The sequence below is a fragment of the Geotrypetes seraphini genome, chromosome 1 (genome assembly GCF_902459505.1).
Source record: "Geotrypetes seraphini chromosome 1, aGeoSer1.1, whole genome shotgun sequence".
NCBI lineage: Eukaryota > Metazoa > Chordata > Amphibia > Gymnophiona > Dermophiidae > Geotrypetes > Geotrypetes seraphini.
This window is the reverse complement of record NC_047084.1, coordinates 526997669-527013710: the sequence shown is the minus strand read 5'-3', so window position 1 is coordinate 527013710 and position 16042 is coordinate 526997669. Positions and strand designations below refer to the sequence as shown.

General features: G+C 44.2%; 1 protein-coding gene across 6 annotated transcripts in view; it reads left to right on the top strand.

Moving 5' to 3' along the window:
- Positions 1-16042, top strand: part of SNCAIP (synuclein alpha interacting protein) — a 230953-nt gene that overhangs the window by 114721 nt on the left and 100190 nt on the right. For all 6 annotated transcript variants that reach the window (XM_033929018.1, XM_033929012.1, XM_033929013.1 and 3 more), the window contains one exon: positions 7320-7392. In XM_033929018.1, the coding sequence (XP_033784909.1) occupies positions 7320-7392 (73 nt within the window). The remainder of the gene's footprint in view (positions 1-7319; positions 7393-16042) is intronic.

The following is a 16042-nucleotide window of genomic DNA, read 5'->3' as shown; positions in this document are numbered from 1 at the left end:
ACACACCTCTGAGACCTCTGAGGTCCTCTCAAGGAGCATCACTATCTGTACCCACCAGTGAGCCTTCTCAAGAGTATCCCTCATGCTCTGGAATTTACTTCCAGAGGGGCTGCATCTAATTCGAGACTACCTCAACTTCAGGAAGCAAGTGAAAACCTAACTCTTTTCCCAAGCTTTTCATAAATAGGGTGACTGACTATAAACTCATTCTGCACCTGGATTAGCTTGCTACATACACTGTAACTTAGATTAGTTCCTTATATCTTATTTAACTGCATAAACAACATTTTTTGAGGTTAGCCACCCATCTGTTTATCCCATTGGATTCTGTATGACCCATCTTGTCCCCATTTAATATCTGCATTTGGCCCCTCAGTTATACGAGGATTGTTCAAAAAGTATCATACCTTAATTAACTTGCGTAAACAAATAAAGCTATGGAGGCGTGCTTTGGTGCACGTATGTAGGCGATCCTAATGCGCATGCTTGAATTTTTTCCTGCCTACAGAAGCTGTCAGTCACCGGCAGACCGCCGATGAGTAAGGAAGTGTAAGTGAGCATCGTCCGATTTTCATTTTTGACAAAATGACAGAAAAGTTGAACAACACTACTGCATTAAATTTTCTGTAAAGCTTTGCAAGTCCCAAATGGAAACGATCCGCAAGATTCAATAGGCCTTTGGGGATGAAGCAATGAGCACTACACAGATAAAGGAGTGGTTCAACTGCTTCAGAGATGGCCGCACATCAGTGGAGAGTGAAGCACATTCTGGTAGGCCCTCAACATCCAGAAAAGATATCGTCATTGACCAAGTGAGGACCCTGGTGATGCAGGATCATTGAATCACAATCAGAGAACTTGCAGACTAGGCGAGCATCAGCGTTGAATCTGTTCATTCCATTGTGACTGAGGATTTGGGCTTCAGAAAAATTTCAGCAAAGTTCATGCTAAAGCTTCTAACGATCGAGCATAAGCAACTCCGTTTGGAGATTGCACAGGACATGCTTGATCCCAACTTCCTCAGCACAGTGATCACTGGTGATGAGTCCTGGGTTTATGGGTATGACCCAGAAACCAAGTTGATGTCATCACAATGGAAACATTCAACATCCCCAAGACCCAAAAAACCAAGGCAGGTCCGCAGCAATGTCAAAGTCATGGTGACCGTCTTCTTTGACTCCAGTGGCGTGGTTCATCAGGAGTATGCACCACACGGCACAACCATCACCAAGGGTACTACCAAGAGGTTCTGCGTCTCCTTCGTAACACTGTGAAACGCAAACATTCAGACCTGTGGGCAGCAGGCAATTGGCAGCTCCATTACAATAATGCACCTGCCCATTCTTGACATTTGATACAGAGTTTCCTGGCCAAACACAACACACCTGTGATTCCTCAGGCTCCCTACTCTCCTGACATGGCTCTGTGTGACTTCTGGCTTTTCCCCAAACTTAAAATGCCCCTGAAAGGGACCAGATTTCATTCAAGAGAAGACATCATGCAGAATGCGACGGACCAATTGCGAGCAATCTCAAAAGAGGCGTTCAGCGCTGCTTCCAACAGTGGCAGAACTGTTGGAAGAAGTGTGTGGCAACCCAAGGGGACTACTTTGAAGGAGATTAGTATAAAATTGTTGTATCTGAATATGAGTATTTTTTATGAATAAAGGTCTGATACTTTTTGAACAGCCCTCATATGTTAAGCTGTATTGTAGAAAAGCATTAGCTACTCAAAAATTGTTGTTATATCATGGTCACTGAAAGGCATTCATTTATAACCTTCTTACACAAACAATATGAGGAGAAAAAGCCTCAAACTAACATAACAGCACTTCAGAATCAATCACTTTTGGCTATTTTCAATCATATCATAGGCATAAATAAAACTTTCGAACACCATTCAGATACACACAAAGAAACTTATCTTGAAAATGGGACTTTTTTCTCACATTGTACTTTGTACCTTGCACCTTGTACCTGATTATTGCTCGGTTGTATTTCCATTGTTTGATTGTTTGTCGGTATGCTCCTTCATAATAAAAACATTTTAAACCAAAAAAAAAAGAAAATGGGACTTTACTCCAGCATCTGTCTTTCAGCAACAGGTTTCCTTCACATTTGCCATCTCACATACTCCCAAAAAGGAACCTTGTTTCGCCAATGCTCTTGGCTGCTTCAGGAGATAATATCAAACATATTTCATCATGCAGAAGTCTACTTCAAATGGCGGCCGGATAACCCCAAGTTGGTTATTAAAAAGGTAGAGAAGAGATCTTTGTGCAATTTGAAAGATCAGTTGTTACAGTACACAAATCAATCCAGGGAAAGTAATGATATTGGCAAGAGTATTAAGAAATACTGGAAGATGATTCAAGTATGTCAAGGTTTTAAAGATATAGACTGTATCCTTGCTTACAGTAGAGACTTCAATCTAAAAGATCAGTTGTACAAATCTGATGTGTGGACAGAACCTTATCGAGGAATGAGAGGGCACTTTAAAGGTGAAAGATGTGGAGTGGGATGGAAAGGCAGGATGTTAAAGTCTCTTTGCAACGGACAGTAATTTTGAAATGATATACCACTTGCATTTCGGTGTATGTGGTTTATATTTTGATCTGCCCTTGTCAATTTTACTATATAGGGCAAACCTCCCGCCCATTAAAAACGCACCTCTTTGAACACAGCTACAATACTGATCATGGGAGAGATGTGGATATGTTATGCCAGCACTGGCTCGACAACATCATAACTTTAAGAATTTAAAATGCAATGTGTTGTATTCTGTGGTTCCATTCCAGCGGCGGGGTGATGTAAGAAGAAAGTTTCACCAGATTGAGCAGAGGTGGATTTTCATGTTGAGAACTATATGGCCATAGGGACTGAACCAGAGAATTGAGGGGCATCCTTTTTTTCTGAAAGAGTGGGTATTTTTGAATTTGAAATTTATTTGCAGTTTTTTTTTTATTTTGTGTTTTGAGTTCTGTCAGGTAAGGATGTGACATTGAGAAACTGGAAGTGTGGATTATATTAATGCCGGCAGAGTTTGGTGTCTCACTGTTCTGGCTGCCATTTGAAGTGGACTTGTGCACGCTTAAATATGTTTGATATTAACCTCTGAAGCAGCCAAGAGCATTGGTGAAACAAGGTTCCATGACAAATGTTTGTTTGTTTTTTCATTTTTAACCCTTTCAGGACCAAGGGACATATTTGTCCCATAACTTTAAAATCCTATAAATTTTGATTGGGATAGTCTACAGTTCTAAATTTGATATGTACGGATTCCATATGATACTGCCTTTATGTAAACAAACTGGTTCCGACATTCATTCATTAGCGTCGTTGCCAGATTGACGAGAAGATTCACTTGCCACACTGTCCATAAGCCAGAAGTTTGATTTTTTAAATAAAAATAATGATATTTCACAAAAAAAATCAATTTTTTGGCATCTGCAAGCCCTTTTTACCATAAAAATGTCATCAAAACCACAAAAATTGGCCTACGATCCTTATGGTCCTGAAAGGGTTAAACCTTGTTTGATAAGGTGGGAGTTTTTTTATGCCTATGATATGATTGAAAGCAGCCAGAAATCATTGATTCAGAAGTGCTGCTACATTAGTCTGAGACTTTTATCTCTCCCTTATTGTTTGTGTAACAGAGTTATAAATGGAATGCCTTTCAGTGACCACGATATGACAACAATTTTGAGTAATTATTTGTTATCTCATTTGTCATTCTTGTAGATTTTTTGTAGAAAAGTATTATCTATCATAAGAACATAAGAATTGCCGCTGCTGGGTCAGACCAGTGGTCCATCGTGCCCAGCAGTCCGCTTTCGCCGCGGCCCCTAGTTCAAAGACCCTAACTGAGACCAGCCCTACCTGCGTACGTTCTGGTTCAGCAGGAACTTGTCTAACTGTCTTGAATCCCTGGAGGGTGTTTTCCCCTATAACAGCCTCTGGAAGAGCGTTCCAGTTTTCCACCACTCTCTGGGTGAAGAAGAACTGCCTTACGTTTGTACAGAATCTATCCCCTTTTAACTTTAGAGAGTGCCCTCTCGTTCTCCCTACCTTGGAGAGGGTGAACAATTTGTCTTTATCTACTAAGTCTATTCCCTTCAGTATCTTGAATGTTCTAATGTGTGCTTATTAGGTGTTTCATAAGTATTATGCTGACATATTACATCGCTGCTATTTAAATTTCAGTTCTGTTAATAAGTATATTATTGAAACTGTTTCATGGTAGTCCTATTATTAAGTTTCAATTTGCTGATTTTGAGTCTACCTCATTCATTGTAGTATTTATGGGGGGAGGGGGTTAATGAAAAATGCATCCAAATTTTTATTTTTTTCAAAAATCGTCTAACTATACGTCCAGCCGTCTGATCATCCATCTTTATACCACAATTTCGTCCAAATATTCGTCCAAGTCAAAAATGCCTAGAATAAGTCCTGTTGGACATGGGAGGAGTCAGCAAAGTGATGGACTGGACACCCAGACATGTCACCTGAATAGTGGGGTACCTTACAGGGCACTGTTTGTGAACTTCACAAAAAGGGTGCCCCATAAACATCTCACTACAGCTCCCTTATGGGTCATGGTGAGACCCCCAAAACACCCCCAAGACGTACTATACCCACCTGTATACAACCCCAATAGCCCTTATGGCTGCAGGAACCACTTATATGGCAGTACAAAGGTGTTTGGGGTTTTTTTGGGGGAGTGCACATGTTTCACCATGGATGCAGTGATTACAGTGGCTTATGGGCCTTGGTCCTCCTCACCATGGGTCCCTAATCCACCCCCAAGACGACTTAAGCCGCCTCTGTGCAGCTCTACTAGGCTTTCCTATGGCAGGCTGCTAGATGCTGATGTTCTGGCGGCAGATATTTAAAGTTGTGATTACGATTTTTATGGTGGGGGGGTCGGTCATCACTGGGGTAGTGTGTGGGGGTCTGTACTATGTGTTTGCAATGCTTATCTGGTCACTTTATATAGTTTTTTGTGACTTACCGTATTTTCACGCAAATAACGTGCACCCGTATAAAACGCGCACACGGGTATAGCGCGCAGAAATCACGATGATATGTACAAAAACTTTGGTATACCGCGCTCACGGGTATACCGCGCATGCTGCCCGACGCTCCTTTCGCCCGCCCTGACTTTCCGTGCGCTGTCCCTACTCTCCGTTCACCCCCCCTGACTTCCGTGCACTGTCCCCCCTTGAAGGTCTGTCCCCATCCTGAAAGCCTGATGCCCCCCCCCCCGACGTCTGATACATCCCTCCCCCCGAAGGACCGCCGACTCCCCAACAATATCGGGCCAGGAGGGAGCCCAAATCCTCCTGGCCACGGCGACCCCCTAACCCCACCCCGCACTACATTACGGGCAGGAGGGATCCCAGGCCCTCCTGCCCTCGACGCAAACCCCCCTCCCCCCAACGACCGCCCCCCCCAAGAACCTCCGACCGCCCCCCAGCCGACCCGCGACCCCCCTGGCGACCCCCACGACCCCCCCACCCCCCTTCCCCGTACCTTTGGTAGTTGGGCCAGAAGGGAGCCCAAACCCTCCTGGCCACGGCGACCCCCTAACCCCACCCCGCACTACATTACGGGCAGGAGGGATCCCAGGCCCTCCTGCCCTCGACGCAAACCCCCCCCCCCCCCAACGACCGCCCCCCCAAGAACCTCCGACCGCCCCACCAGCCGACCCGCGACCCCCCTGGCGACCCCCACGACCCCCCCACCCCCCTTCCCCGTACCTTTGGTAGTTGGCCGGACAGACGGGAGCTAAACCCGCCTGTCCGGCAGGCATCCAACGAAGGAATGAGGCCGGATTGGCCCATCCATCCTAAAGCTCCGCCTACTGGTGGGGCCTAAGGCGCGTGGGCCAATCAGAATAGGCCCTGGAGCCTTAGGTCCCACCTGGGGGGCGCGGCCTGAGGCACATGGTCGGGTTGGGCCCATGTGCCTCAGGCCGCGCCCCCAGGTGGGACCTAAGGCTTCAGGGCCTATTCTGATTGGCCCACGCGCCTTAGGCCCCACCAGTAGGCGGAGCTTTAGGATGGATGGGCCAATCCGGCCTCATTCCTTCGTTGGCTGCCTGCCGGACAGGCGGGTTTGGCTCCCGTCTGTCCGGCCAACTACCAAAGGTACGGGGAAGGGGGTGGGGGGGTCGTGGGGGTCGCCAGGGGGATCGCGGGTCGGCTGGGGGGCGGTCGGAGGTTCTTGGGGGGGGCGGTCATTGGGGGGGAGGGGGGTTTGCATCGAGGGCAGGAGGGCCTGGGATCCCCCCTGCCCGTAATGTAGTACGGGGTGGGGTTAGGGGGTCGCCGTGGCCAGGAGGGTTTGGGCTCCCCTCTGGCCCGATATTGTCGGGAAGTCGGCGGTCCTTCGGGGTGGGGGTGCGAGTGGTCCTGCCGGGGGGGAGATGTATCGGACGTCGGGGAGTCGGCCGGGCAAGAGGGCTTGGGCTCCCTCTTGCTCCGATCGTGGAGGCGGGTGCGGGTGGGAGCGCGTGCGAGCGGTCGTTCGGGGTGGGGGTGCGAGCGGTCCTGCTGGGGGGGGTGAATCGGGCGTCAGGCGGGGTGGGAACTATGTTTTAAAACTTTTGTATACCGCGCTCACGCATATAACGCGCGAGGGGTATGCGCGGTAGGTAAAAACGCGTATAACGCGCGCGTTATATGCGTGAAAATACGGTAGACCATGTTTTAAATGGCCTAAGTCACAACATTCAAGCTCCGTCTAGGCTGTGTTGTAAAACTTTTGGTTATACATTCAGTACGACTAAGTCAAGCATGACCCACGTCCCGCCCAAATCCCACCCTCGACACTCCTCCTGATATGCCCCGTTTATCTCTGGTCATTCAGCGGCACTGGGAAGGCCTGAGTCGTGTGTAAACATGCCCAAAACCCGTTTTGATTATCGGCACTTGGACGTCTTTCATTTATGATCGTCCAAGTGCCGACTTAGGCCGGTTTTTGGAAGTTTTTCTCTTTCGATTATGAGCCCCATATTCTAGGTGTATTATATCCCAGTATTCCTTACTCCCTGTTTTATTAAGGTGTGCTAAGCGTTTAGCGTGAGCTAAATCAACAAATACGCTAAATGATAACGCATCCATAGACTAACATGCATGCGTCAGCGTTTAGCTTGTGGTTAGCCCGCGCTAAAAAGCATAGCACACCTTAGTAAAAGGAGCCCTATGTGTAATTCTTCTGGTATAACACAACTGCAACTTTGATTGCCTAATATTTTTCTTGATGTGATTGCAGTTGAGTTCATAGTTTTTATGTATACTTTGTCATTATCTTCTCTAGTATTCAGTAACTTCCCTAAAGACCATTCCGGAACTCTGCAGAAGATGTGATTCACAAAATGAAGATCGATCAGGTATATTTTCTCCTTTCTAGTTATGTGTTTCTTCCCTTGTTACAAATACAAACTGCTTCTTAGGATTTTATTTTATACCTTATTTTCTTTTTATTTTTGCGCAATATGAGCATAAACTTGATGTTAAGTCATCAGTAAATGAGGAAACAAAGGCCTTGTAACCACAGCATATGAAACTGCTTACTAAAAACACAAGAAGCCATTGGTGACAAGTGCCAAATGTTGCCAGTAAAAAAGAAATGTTGGTTGAATTTTCTGTCCGTATAGCAGTGACCATTGTTTTGAGGGTTGATGATGTGCCAAGGTCAGAAACCCTACTGTATGCAGGATTCTGCATGGCCAAATCTGCTCTGAGGCATGCTGTAATAGTTAAGATTTAAAAAAGAGTTTCTGAGTTTAATAATGTAAGCTAAATAGCGAATCATAGCATACAGATGAGAACCATCTGGCTGATCTTTTCTAGTATTAGTACTTTCCACTGTCAGAATGTGTATTAAATGTATTTTTCCCACTCTGGAAACTGCATAAAATCTTTCTTCATTCTCTTTATGAAAAAAAAAATAATAATAATAATACAAGAAAAGGTAATACTTTTGGATTTACATACAAAAGTATCTGAACATATATTTGATACTTTAACAGTAGTTCTGACAAAACAGAGCCTAAAAAAATATCTAGAACAGAAATCTAAACACTGAACATCATTTGATGTAGGAGAAGTAATCCGTATGTGTATGAGTACATCTGCAGAGATTTTCATGCAGCTTTCTTAATGGGTAGCTTTTTCCCCTTACTGAATAGATACATAGGCTGCCAATTTTCAAAGCCATTTCTTATTCCAGGACAAGCAGACAGCATATTCTCACATATGGGTGATGTCATCCATGAAGCCCCGGTACAGAAAGCTGCAAAAGTGCACCAGCACTTTAACAACTTTAGAAAGTTTGCGACTGAGCGCACCAAGCATGTGCAAGTGACTTTCCAACATAGGCGTGCGGCTCCTCAGTTCTTAGTTTTCCGTGGAGCTAAGAAGTCGTGTTTTCAAACGTTCCTTCATTTTTGTCTTTTGCCTTCCTGCTCATGTGTATTTTATTTTAATTTTTTTAGTCTATTATCTACTTTCTCTCGTTTTCTTTTTGTATGAAAAAAAAATGAGGGTCTTTTTTCTTTTCTTCGCCTCACTTTTCCCTCACGGTCGTTCGGTTGGCAGGTCCTCTTTGCTTGCCTCAGCCTTGGATTTAATTTTGGTTGAGGTGGTCTCTCTGTCAATGTCCTGCCTATTCACGGGATTTTTGATGAGTGCGGCAGATGCCATGGGTAATTTTTCAATCAGCCTCGACAGGACATCGCTATCATCGACATCAAAGATGTCGACAACGGTGTTGGAGGAGTTACAATGGTGTTTCAGGTTATTATGACATTGAGTCAATTCATGCTGACCTTACAGTGACCATTCTTGTGGCAACACTATAATAATGGGTAATTTCAATTACCCCAACATTGACTGATTAAATGTTACATCGAGGAGTGCTAGGGAGGTAAAATTCATAGATGTCATAAATGACTACTTCTTGGAGCAAGTGGTCCGGGAACTGACAAGAGGGGGTGCTATTTTAGATATGGTCCTTAGTAGAATGCAAGATAAAGTTTGGTCCACTGGGAAACAGTGATCATAACATGATCAAATTTGAGCTGATACAGGGAGTAACATCACAAAAGATATCTACTGTAGGGTGTTTAATTTTCAAATGGGCGCTTGTAATAAAAGGAAGAAAATGGTTCAAGAGAAGTTAAAAGGATCCGTTGCAAAGGTTAGGACTGTAAAACAGGCATGGATGTTATTTAAAAATACCGTCGTGAAGTCCAGAGCTTGGCCCTGATAAGAGTGGAAGCATAATCAGTGCTCTCCTCTCCCTGCACTCTTTAAAGCTTTAGAATAAACTTCTAAACCCTTTTTTTTCAAGGTGATATATAAGTGTCACCTTGGATTATGGCTTCAAGAAAACAGATTACCTTGGAATCTGCCACTACTGCAAACGCGAAGAAGCTTAAGAAAGATCTCATAACATCTTCAACTGTGCCTTTACCATGTGAGGCTGAAGAAAGTATGGATCCAATCATGGAAAAGCTGGAAAAAATACTAGTTGTTGTTCAGGGGAATACTAAGAGGCTGGACTCTATTCAAGCTGAAGTATTAAACCTGTCACAGAAATTAACCATCTGTTCCTCAAGGAAAGATCAGCTTGAACAAAGAATTGTGGCAGTTGAAGATGACAACATTCTAAGAGCAGCAGATAGGAAAACATTAAAGAGACTGGAGAAAGAATTGGAGGCAGCAGATAATTATTCTAGGAAAAATAATTTTTGTATTTTAGGGATTCCAGAAGGGGTGGAAGGAAATAATATTATTAAGTTCCTGGAGGAATTTTTACCTGGAGCATTGTCTCTTACTTTTTCTTCCCCTTTTGAAATTGAAAGGGTCCACCGTTTGCCTACCTTCAGATCCACCAAACAGGTAGGACCCAGATCTATAATAGTCATACTGCTAAGGCATCAGCGAACGCTGCAAATTCTAACGGCAGTCAAACAAATAAGACCTCTTAAATGGAAGGTCAATAAAATTTCCATCTTGCCTGATTTTGAGAGATACATTGCAGTTGTTAGAAAGGAGTTTCTTAATATGTGACCACAGCTAAGGCTTTTAGGGGCAAAGTACGGTCTTTTCTATCCTGCAGTGATGCGGGTTACCATTCATAATAAAACCACCAATTATGAAAATCCTAAAGATTTAATGGATTTTATTAAGCAACAGGAGTAAAGAATGGAGTAAAGATTAAACTGGGAAAGATGGAGGGTCTCTGACCTGAACAGAAGAAATTAAAGGTCATATGATATCAACTAATTGTACTATTTAGTGCTGGAATTCTTTTAAAAATATGTTTTACAAAATAGTTTAAAAAAGATAGTTAATAATAGAATGGGAGGGAATTTGAAATTTTACAACTGCCTTCCCTGTTCCTTCCTACGATCTTCATTTAAATATGAGATACAAGACTTGGATTGGATTGGTCAGTAGTCAATACTGATTCGTGTAGAAGACAGTTAAAGTGGAACACTGATTGTTAAGACTCGAGGAGAAGATTCAAGTGCAATGGATGGACTTTGGAATTTGACAGAGGAGTGTGCATCGCATAGAGTTCTATTCAGTTTAGAACATGAAGTGACATAAAGATTGTGGATGTGGAGGAGTCCCCCGTCTCTGATCTGCATGTTTTAACTTCCGCCTCAGAGCCTTCTAGGAAGTGAGCCTGCATGTGTTGTGTTCCAAACAAAGAGGAAAGGAAAAAAAGGAAAAGAAAAGAAGGAAAAACACAGCCTGGATAAGTGGCAAAACTAACAGCATTGAAGAAAGGGACTCTTAAATGGCAGCATGCGCTCAGTGACTCACTGGTTCAGATCCAACTTTGCAAAATTAACGAGTCAGAGCAGGGGAGAAGCTTTACCAAACACTACACAGGACCCTTCAAGTATTCCCTTGCTGCTCTACTAAAAGATTTGTTTGGTTTTTGTATTTTTGTTGTTGTTGTTTGTTTTTGTCTTCGGTGGCTGGGAAACTGGAAACTGGATGGTTCTCTCACTGCCAGTCTCCAGCGGATCGCTGATCTCGGTCTTCTTCCTGCTGCTTCTCAGCGGTAATATAGCGGTCACGAGAGCTCATTAGCCTTTGTAAAGAGACCTTATTAGTCGAAGTGCTGTGCTGGAAAAGCTGGAAGGAAGGCACTGGCCCCCTTTTTGGGTCCTTCAGTTTCCCCTCCATGGTGCATGGATGCTTAAAGCTGCATTCTTGTTCTGCCTTGGTGGCACTGGTGGCTCCGCTTTTTACTAACACTATGGCCTGCTTTCTGGCTGAATATATGTGATATTTGATGGAAGAGACCCTTGAGGATACCAAAGGTGGTGTTACGATTGGTGTGCACAAAGTTGGGGAAAACTGCTGCATGTATACTGTCCAAAAGTGTTTTCAGCAGTATCCTCCTGGATATTTTAAAGAATGTTTACCGACGATTTGAATTGATTTGTAATAGGTAACGAAAGGGATACAGATTTAAATCCATGGTCTTTTCGGTTATAGGGAAGTGTGATGAGGGTACAAGTATTATATCACCATCCTGGTTTACAACAAATGTTACTGCCTGAATTTTCTTACTGTTATTGTGTAATTGCTTTATATAAGTACTAGTCTTTAAGCCCGTTACATTAACGGGTGCTAGAATAGATGTGTTTGTATGTCTGTGTTTCTTTATCTCTCTCTCCTTGGCCGCTGTCTGTATCCTTCTGTCTCCCCCTCCCCCTCTGAGCAAAACTGTCTGCCCCCAGCACCCACCTCCCCCCAAATGTCTCTCCATGGCCCTCTCTGTCTTCCCCCCCAGAGCAAAGCTGTCTGTCCCCAGCACACCTCCCCCCAAAGCAGCCTCCTTTCCCTATCTCTCCATGGCCCCTTCTGTCTCCCCCCAGCACACCCCTCCCCCCAAAGCAGCTCCCTATCCCTCTCCCTGTCTCTCCATGGCCCCTTCTGTCTTCCCCCCCCAGAGCAAAGCTATTTGCCCCAAGCACACCCCTCCCCCTAAAGCAGCCCCCTTTCCCTCTCCCGCTGACTCTCTCTCTGGCCCCCTTTCTCTGTCTGTCTTTCTGTCCCTCTCCCTGCCCCTGTGTCTTTCTTTCTTTCTGTCTCCCTCCCTCCCGCTGTCTGTCTGTCATTTTTCCCCATTTCCCTGTGCAGCAGCATTTCCATCCCACTTCCCTATGCAGCAGCAACAGCATTTCCCTCCTATCCCCCCCCTTTCCTGTGTAGAAGCAGTAGCAGAATTTTCCCCCACTCCCCCTTTCCCTTCTCTTCCCTTCTCTTCCCTGCTCCGTTCGGCCCCTCCCCCTTCTTTTACTGCCGTTGTCGATCCGGCCTGCTCCTGACCCTCCCACCGCCGACAAACCTCAGGGCTCCAGCCGCGTAGGCAGCACTTTAAACACGCTGCTTCGCGGCCTTCTACTGGCGATTTCCTCTGCCGCATCTGTCTCCGATGATGACATCAGAGACGCGGCAGAGGAAATCGGCAGAGAAGGGCGCGAAGCAGCGTGTTTATAGTGCTGCCTACGCCGCTGGAGCCGGGAGGTGACGGAGAGGGCAGGGGGTGCTAGCGGCCGGCAGCCACCGCTCCGCAGGTGGAGAGCAGGGAAGGGCGCGCATGCACACTTGTCTTGCCTCGCGTGAGGCCAGACCATAAGCCGCGCATGCGCACTTCCTATGGGTTGCTACAGCTCACGGAAAATGGACGCACACATAGGAAGTGCGCATGCTCGGCTTACCGTTTTATTATATTAGATGAGTTAATGGGGGTAACAATTTCGGTTATGATATGGTTGAGAAAGAGGGAAGTGGGAGAAGAAGGAAAGGGACGAGAAGGAAGGGGAAAAATAAAATAAAAAAGAAAATTGGGGAAAAATAAATTCTAATATATTTAATAGGAATGTGGGAGGACTAGTATGATAGTATTATTATAAGGATGAATGTTCACTGATACTATGTAATTTAGGTATAAATTCAGTTATAAGATATGTTCGGGAAGAGGGCAAAATATAGGGGATAATTATGATTTTCTTAGGGTCAAGGTCATCATTTTGGAGGTTAATTTTCTTTACTTTATTATTAAATAGAATGTCAATAGTCAATTCATTATATTGGGAATTGTTTGATTAATTATAGGAGTCTTCTGAATAGTCTTATTCATTTAGGATATGAACTGATAAAAAATTTATTGTTATATTTTAGAATATTCAAGGTGGGAAATTGAAGAATAGTCAATACCTAGGATTCCTTTAAGTTGCAAGGATTTATTTTAGTTTAGGTTTAGAGAAAGGGAAGAAGGAAATATTGATTGGAGTTAGTGTGTGTGTGTGTGGGGGGGGGGGGGGTAAAGGGATTGTGGGTCTGCCTAAAGGCACTCAAGCTGTCCATGAGTTATTTTTATGGGGGGGGGGTGTTGGGTGGAATAATTTAAAAACTTATTATAGCTTGCAGATCCTATGCTACCAGACAGATTTGTTAGAACATCAGGCCACCAGGTAGTATAAATTAATTTCAGAAACTTTGAACAAAAAACCAAAGAATTTCTGTATCTCGATGGCCACGAATTTGGACTTGGAGATTACGATATACAGCGTCAGCATCTATGAGACAAACTTGGTTATTCTTATTACATAGGATTTTTTTGGACCCCAGTTCGTTTGAATAAGGTAGATAGTTATAAGTCTAATAGATGCTGGCATTGTCATATTGATATAGGGACCTTGGATCATCTGTTGTATTATTGTCCAATGATACTTAATTTCTGGAAGTCAATTTGGGGACAAATAAATATTATTCTTGAGTCATCAATCCCGTTAACCTACAAAGCCATAATTTGTGGTACAATATTGCATATTAAGCATTTTTTAGATAGATATAAAAGCCGGCTCTTCTTGATTATGACCGGAATAGCCATCCAGATGATTACACATAACTGGAAGAGTTATGACAGACTGAATTACACATTTTGGTGGGCAAATATTTGTTCCACGTATAAATATGAGAGAATGAATGCGGAGTGTTTGGGGTCTAGTATGATATTCAATAAAGTGTGGAGCCCATTGACTGCATATGTTGAATTGCAATGAATGTCAGGTATCTCCCTTTTTACAGATTCCTTACACATCCAAGGGGGATGGGGAAGAGGAGGGGAAGGTATTTGGGATTGCTAAAAGTATTTATCTATAATATTGCAATAATATATGCATATGCAGTGTAATAGTTATGTGAGAAAGGGAGAGAGAAAAGGATTGGTAATGTATTAATTTTGTGTACTTTAAGTGCATTATGTATAATGCTCATGTTTAATATACCGTATTTGCCGGCGTATAAGACGACTTTTCAGTACCTTAAAATCCTCCCCAAAGTCGGGGGTCGTCTTATACGCCGGGTACTGTTTACATGCCCTTACTTTACATTAGAGAGCTGCACGGGGACGCCCCTAGGGTCGCGGGGATCCCATGGGGATGCCTCCGAGGGTCGCGGGGCTCCTGCGGGGCTGGATGCTCAGTCTTCTGGATGTACGCGGCTCTTCTTCTCCCTACCTTCTCTGCTTGCAGCACAGAGCCGAACGGAAGTCTTCCCGACGTCAGCGCTGACGTCGGAGGGGAGGGAGGGCTTAAACAAAGCTTAAACAAAGCCCTCCCTCCCTCCGACGTCATCGCTGACGTCGGGAAGACTTCCGTTCGGCTCTGTGCTGCAGGCAGGGCAGATAAGGAGAAGGAGAGTAGCCTCGCGGTACCAAGAGAGAGGGGCGGCCGCCCCGCCCCGGTTGCAGCACAGCCGGCCAGGTCCCCTTACTTTTGTGGCACTTCCCCGACCGACCGATAACAGCCCGGGTCCGACAATCCTCCCTGCCCTGTAGCCGCGAATCTAAATTACCTTCTTACAGCAGCTGTAAGAAGGTAATTTAGATTCGCGGTTAAGGGCAGGGAGGTTTGTCGGACCGGGGCTGTTGTCGGTCGGTCGGGGAAGTGCCACAAAAGTAAGGGGACCTGGCCGGCTGTGCTGCACCCGGGGCGGTAGAGAAGGTGTGCGGAAGAAGGGGTAGTCTTATACGGCGAGTATATAACAAAACTCTATATTTTAACTAAAAGTTGGGGGGTCGTCTTATACGCCCAGTCGTCTTATACGCCGGCAAATACGGTAGTTGAATTGCACTGTCAAAATTTTAAAATCAAAAAATACCATCGTGGAAGCCAGATGTATACCACATATCAGCAAAGATAGAAAGAAGAGGAAACGAGAGCCGACATGGTTAAAAGGTGAAGTGAAAGAGGCTATCAGAGCCAAAAAAAACTTCTTTTAAAGAATGAAAATAAGATCTGAATAAAGAAAATAAGAAGAAACACAAGCACTGGCAAGTTAGATGCAAAGCGTTGATAAAGACAGCTATGAAAGAATATGAAGAGAAACTTGCAAAAGAGGCAAACACTCATAGCAATTTTTTTAGGTACATCAGAGGGAATCTGTGGGACCATTGGATGATCAAGGAGCGAAAGGGGCACTCAGGGAGGATAAGGCCATAGTGGAAAGACTGAATTAATTATTTGCTTCAGTCTTTACAGAAGAAGATGTAAAAGATCTACCTGAACCGGAAATGGTTTTCAAGGGTGATAATGTGGAAGAACTGAAAGAAATCTCAATGAATCTGGAAGATGTACTCAGCCAAACTGACAAGTTAAAAAGTGATAAATTGCCAGGACCGGATGGTATACATCCCAGGGTATTAAAAGAACTCAAAAATGAAATTGCTGACCTGCTGTTGGTGATCTGTAACATGTCACTAAAATCGTTTGTAGTACCTGAAGATTGGAGGGTGGCTTGGAAAAACGGTTTGACTCTGTCAAACCCTTTTATTCTTAATAATACCCCTCTCAACTTAGTTTCCTCAGTCAAAATTCTCGGAGTAATAATTGATGACAAAATGATTTACCATGAACATATCTCTCTTATAGTAAAAAACTGTTTCTATAAATTACGACTTATCCGCTCAATTGCAAAATTTCTTAGCCTAACTTCAATTAAGAT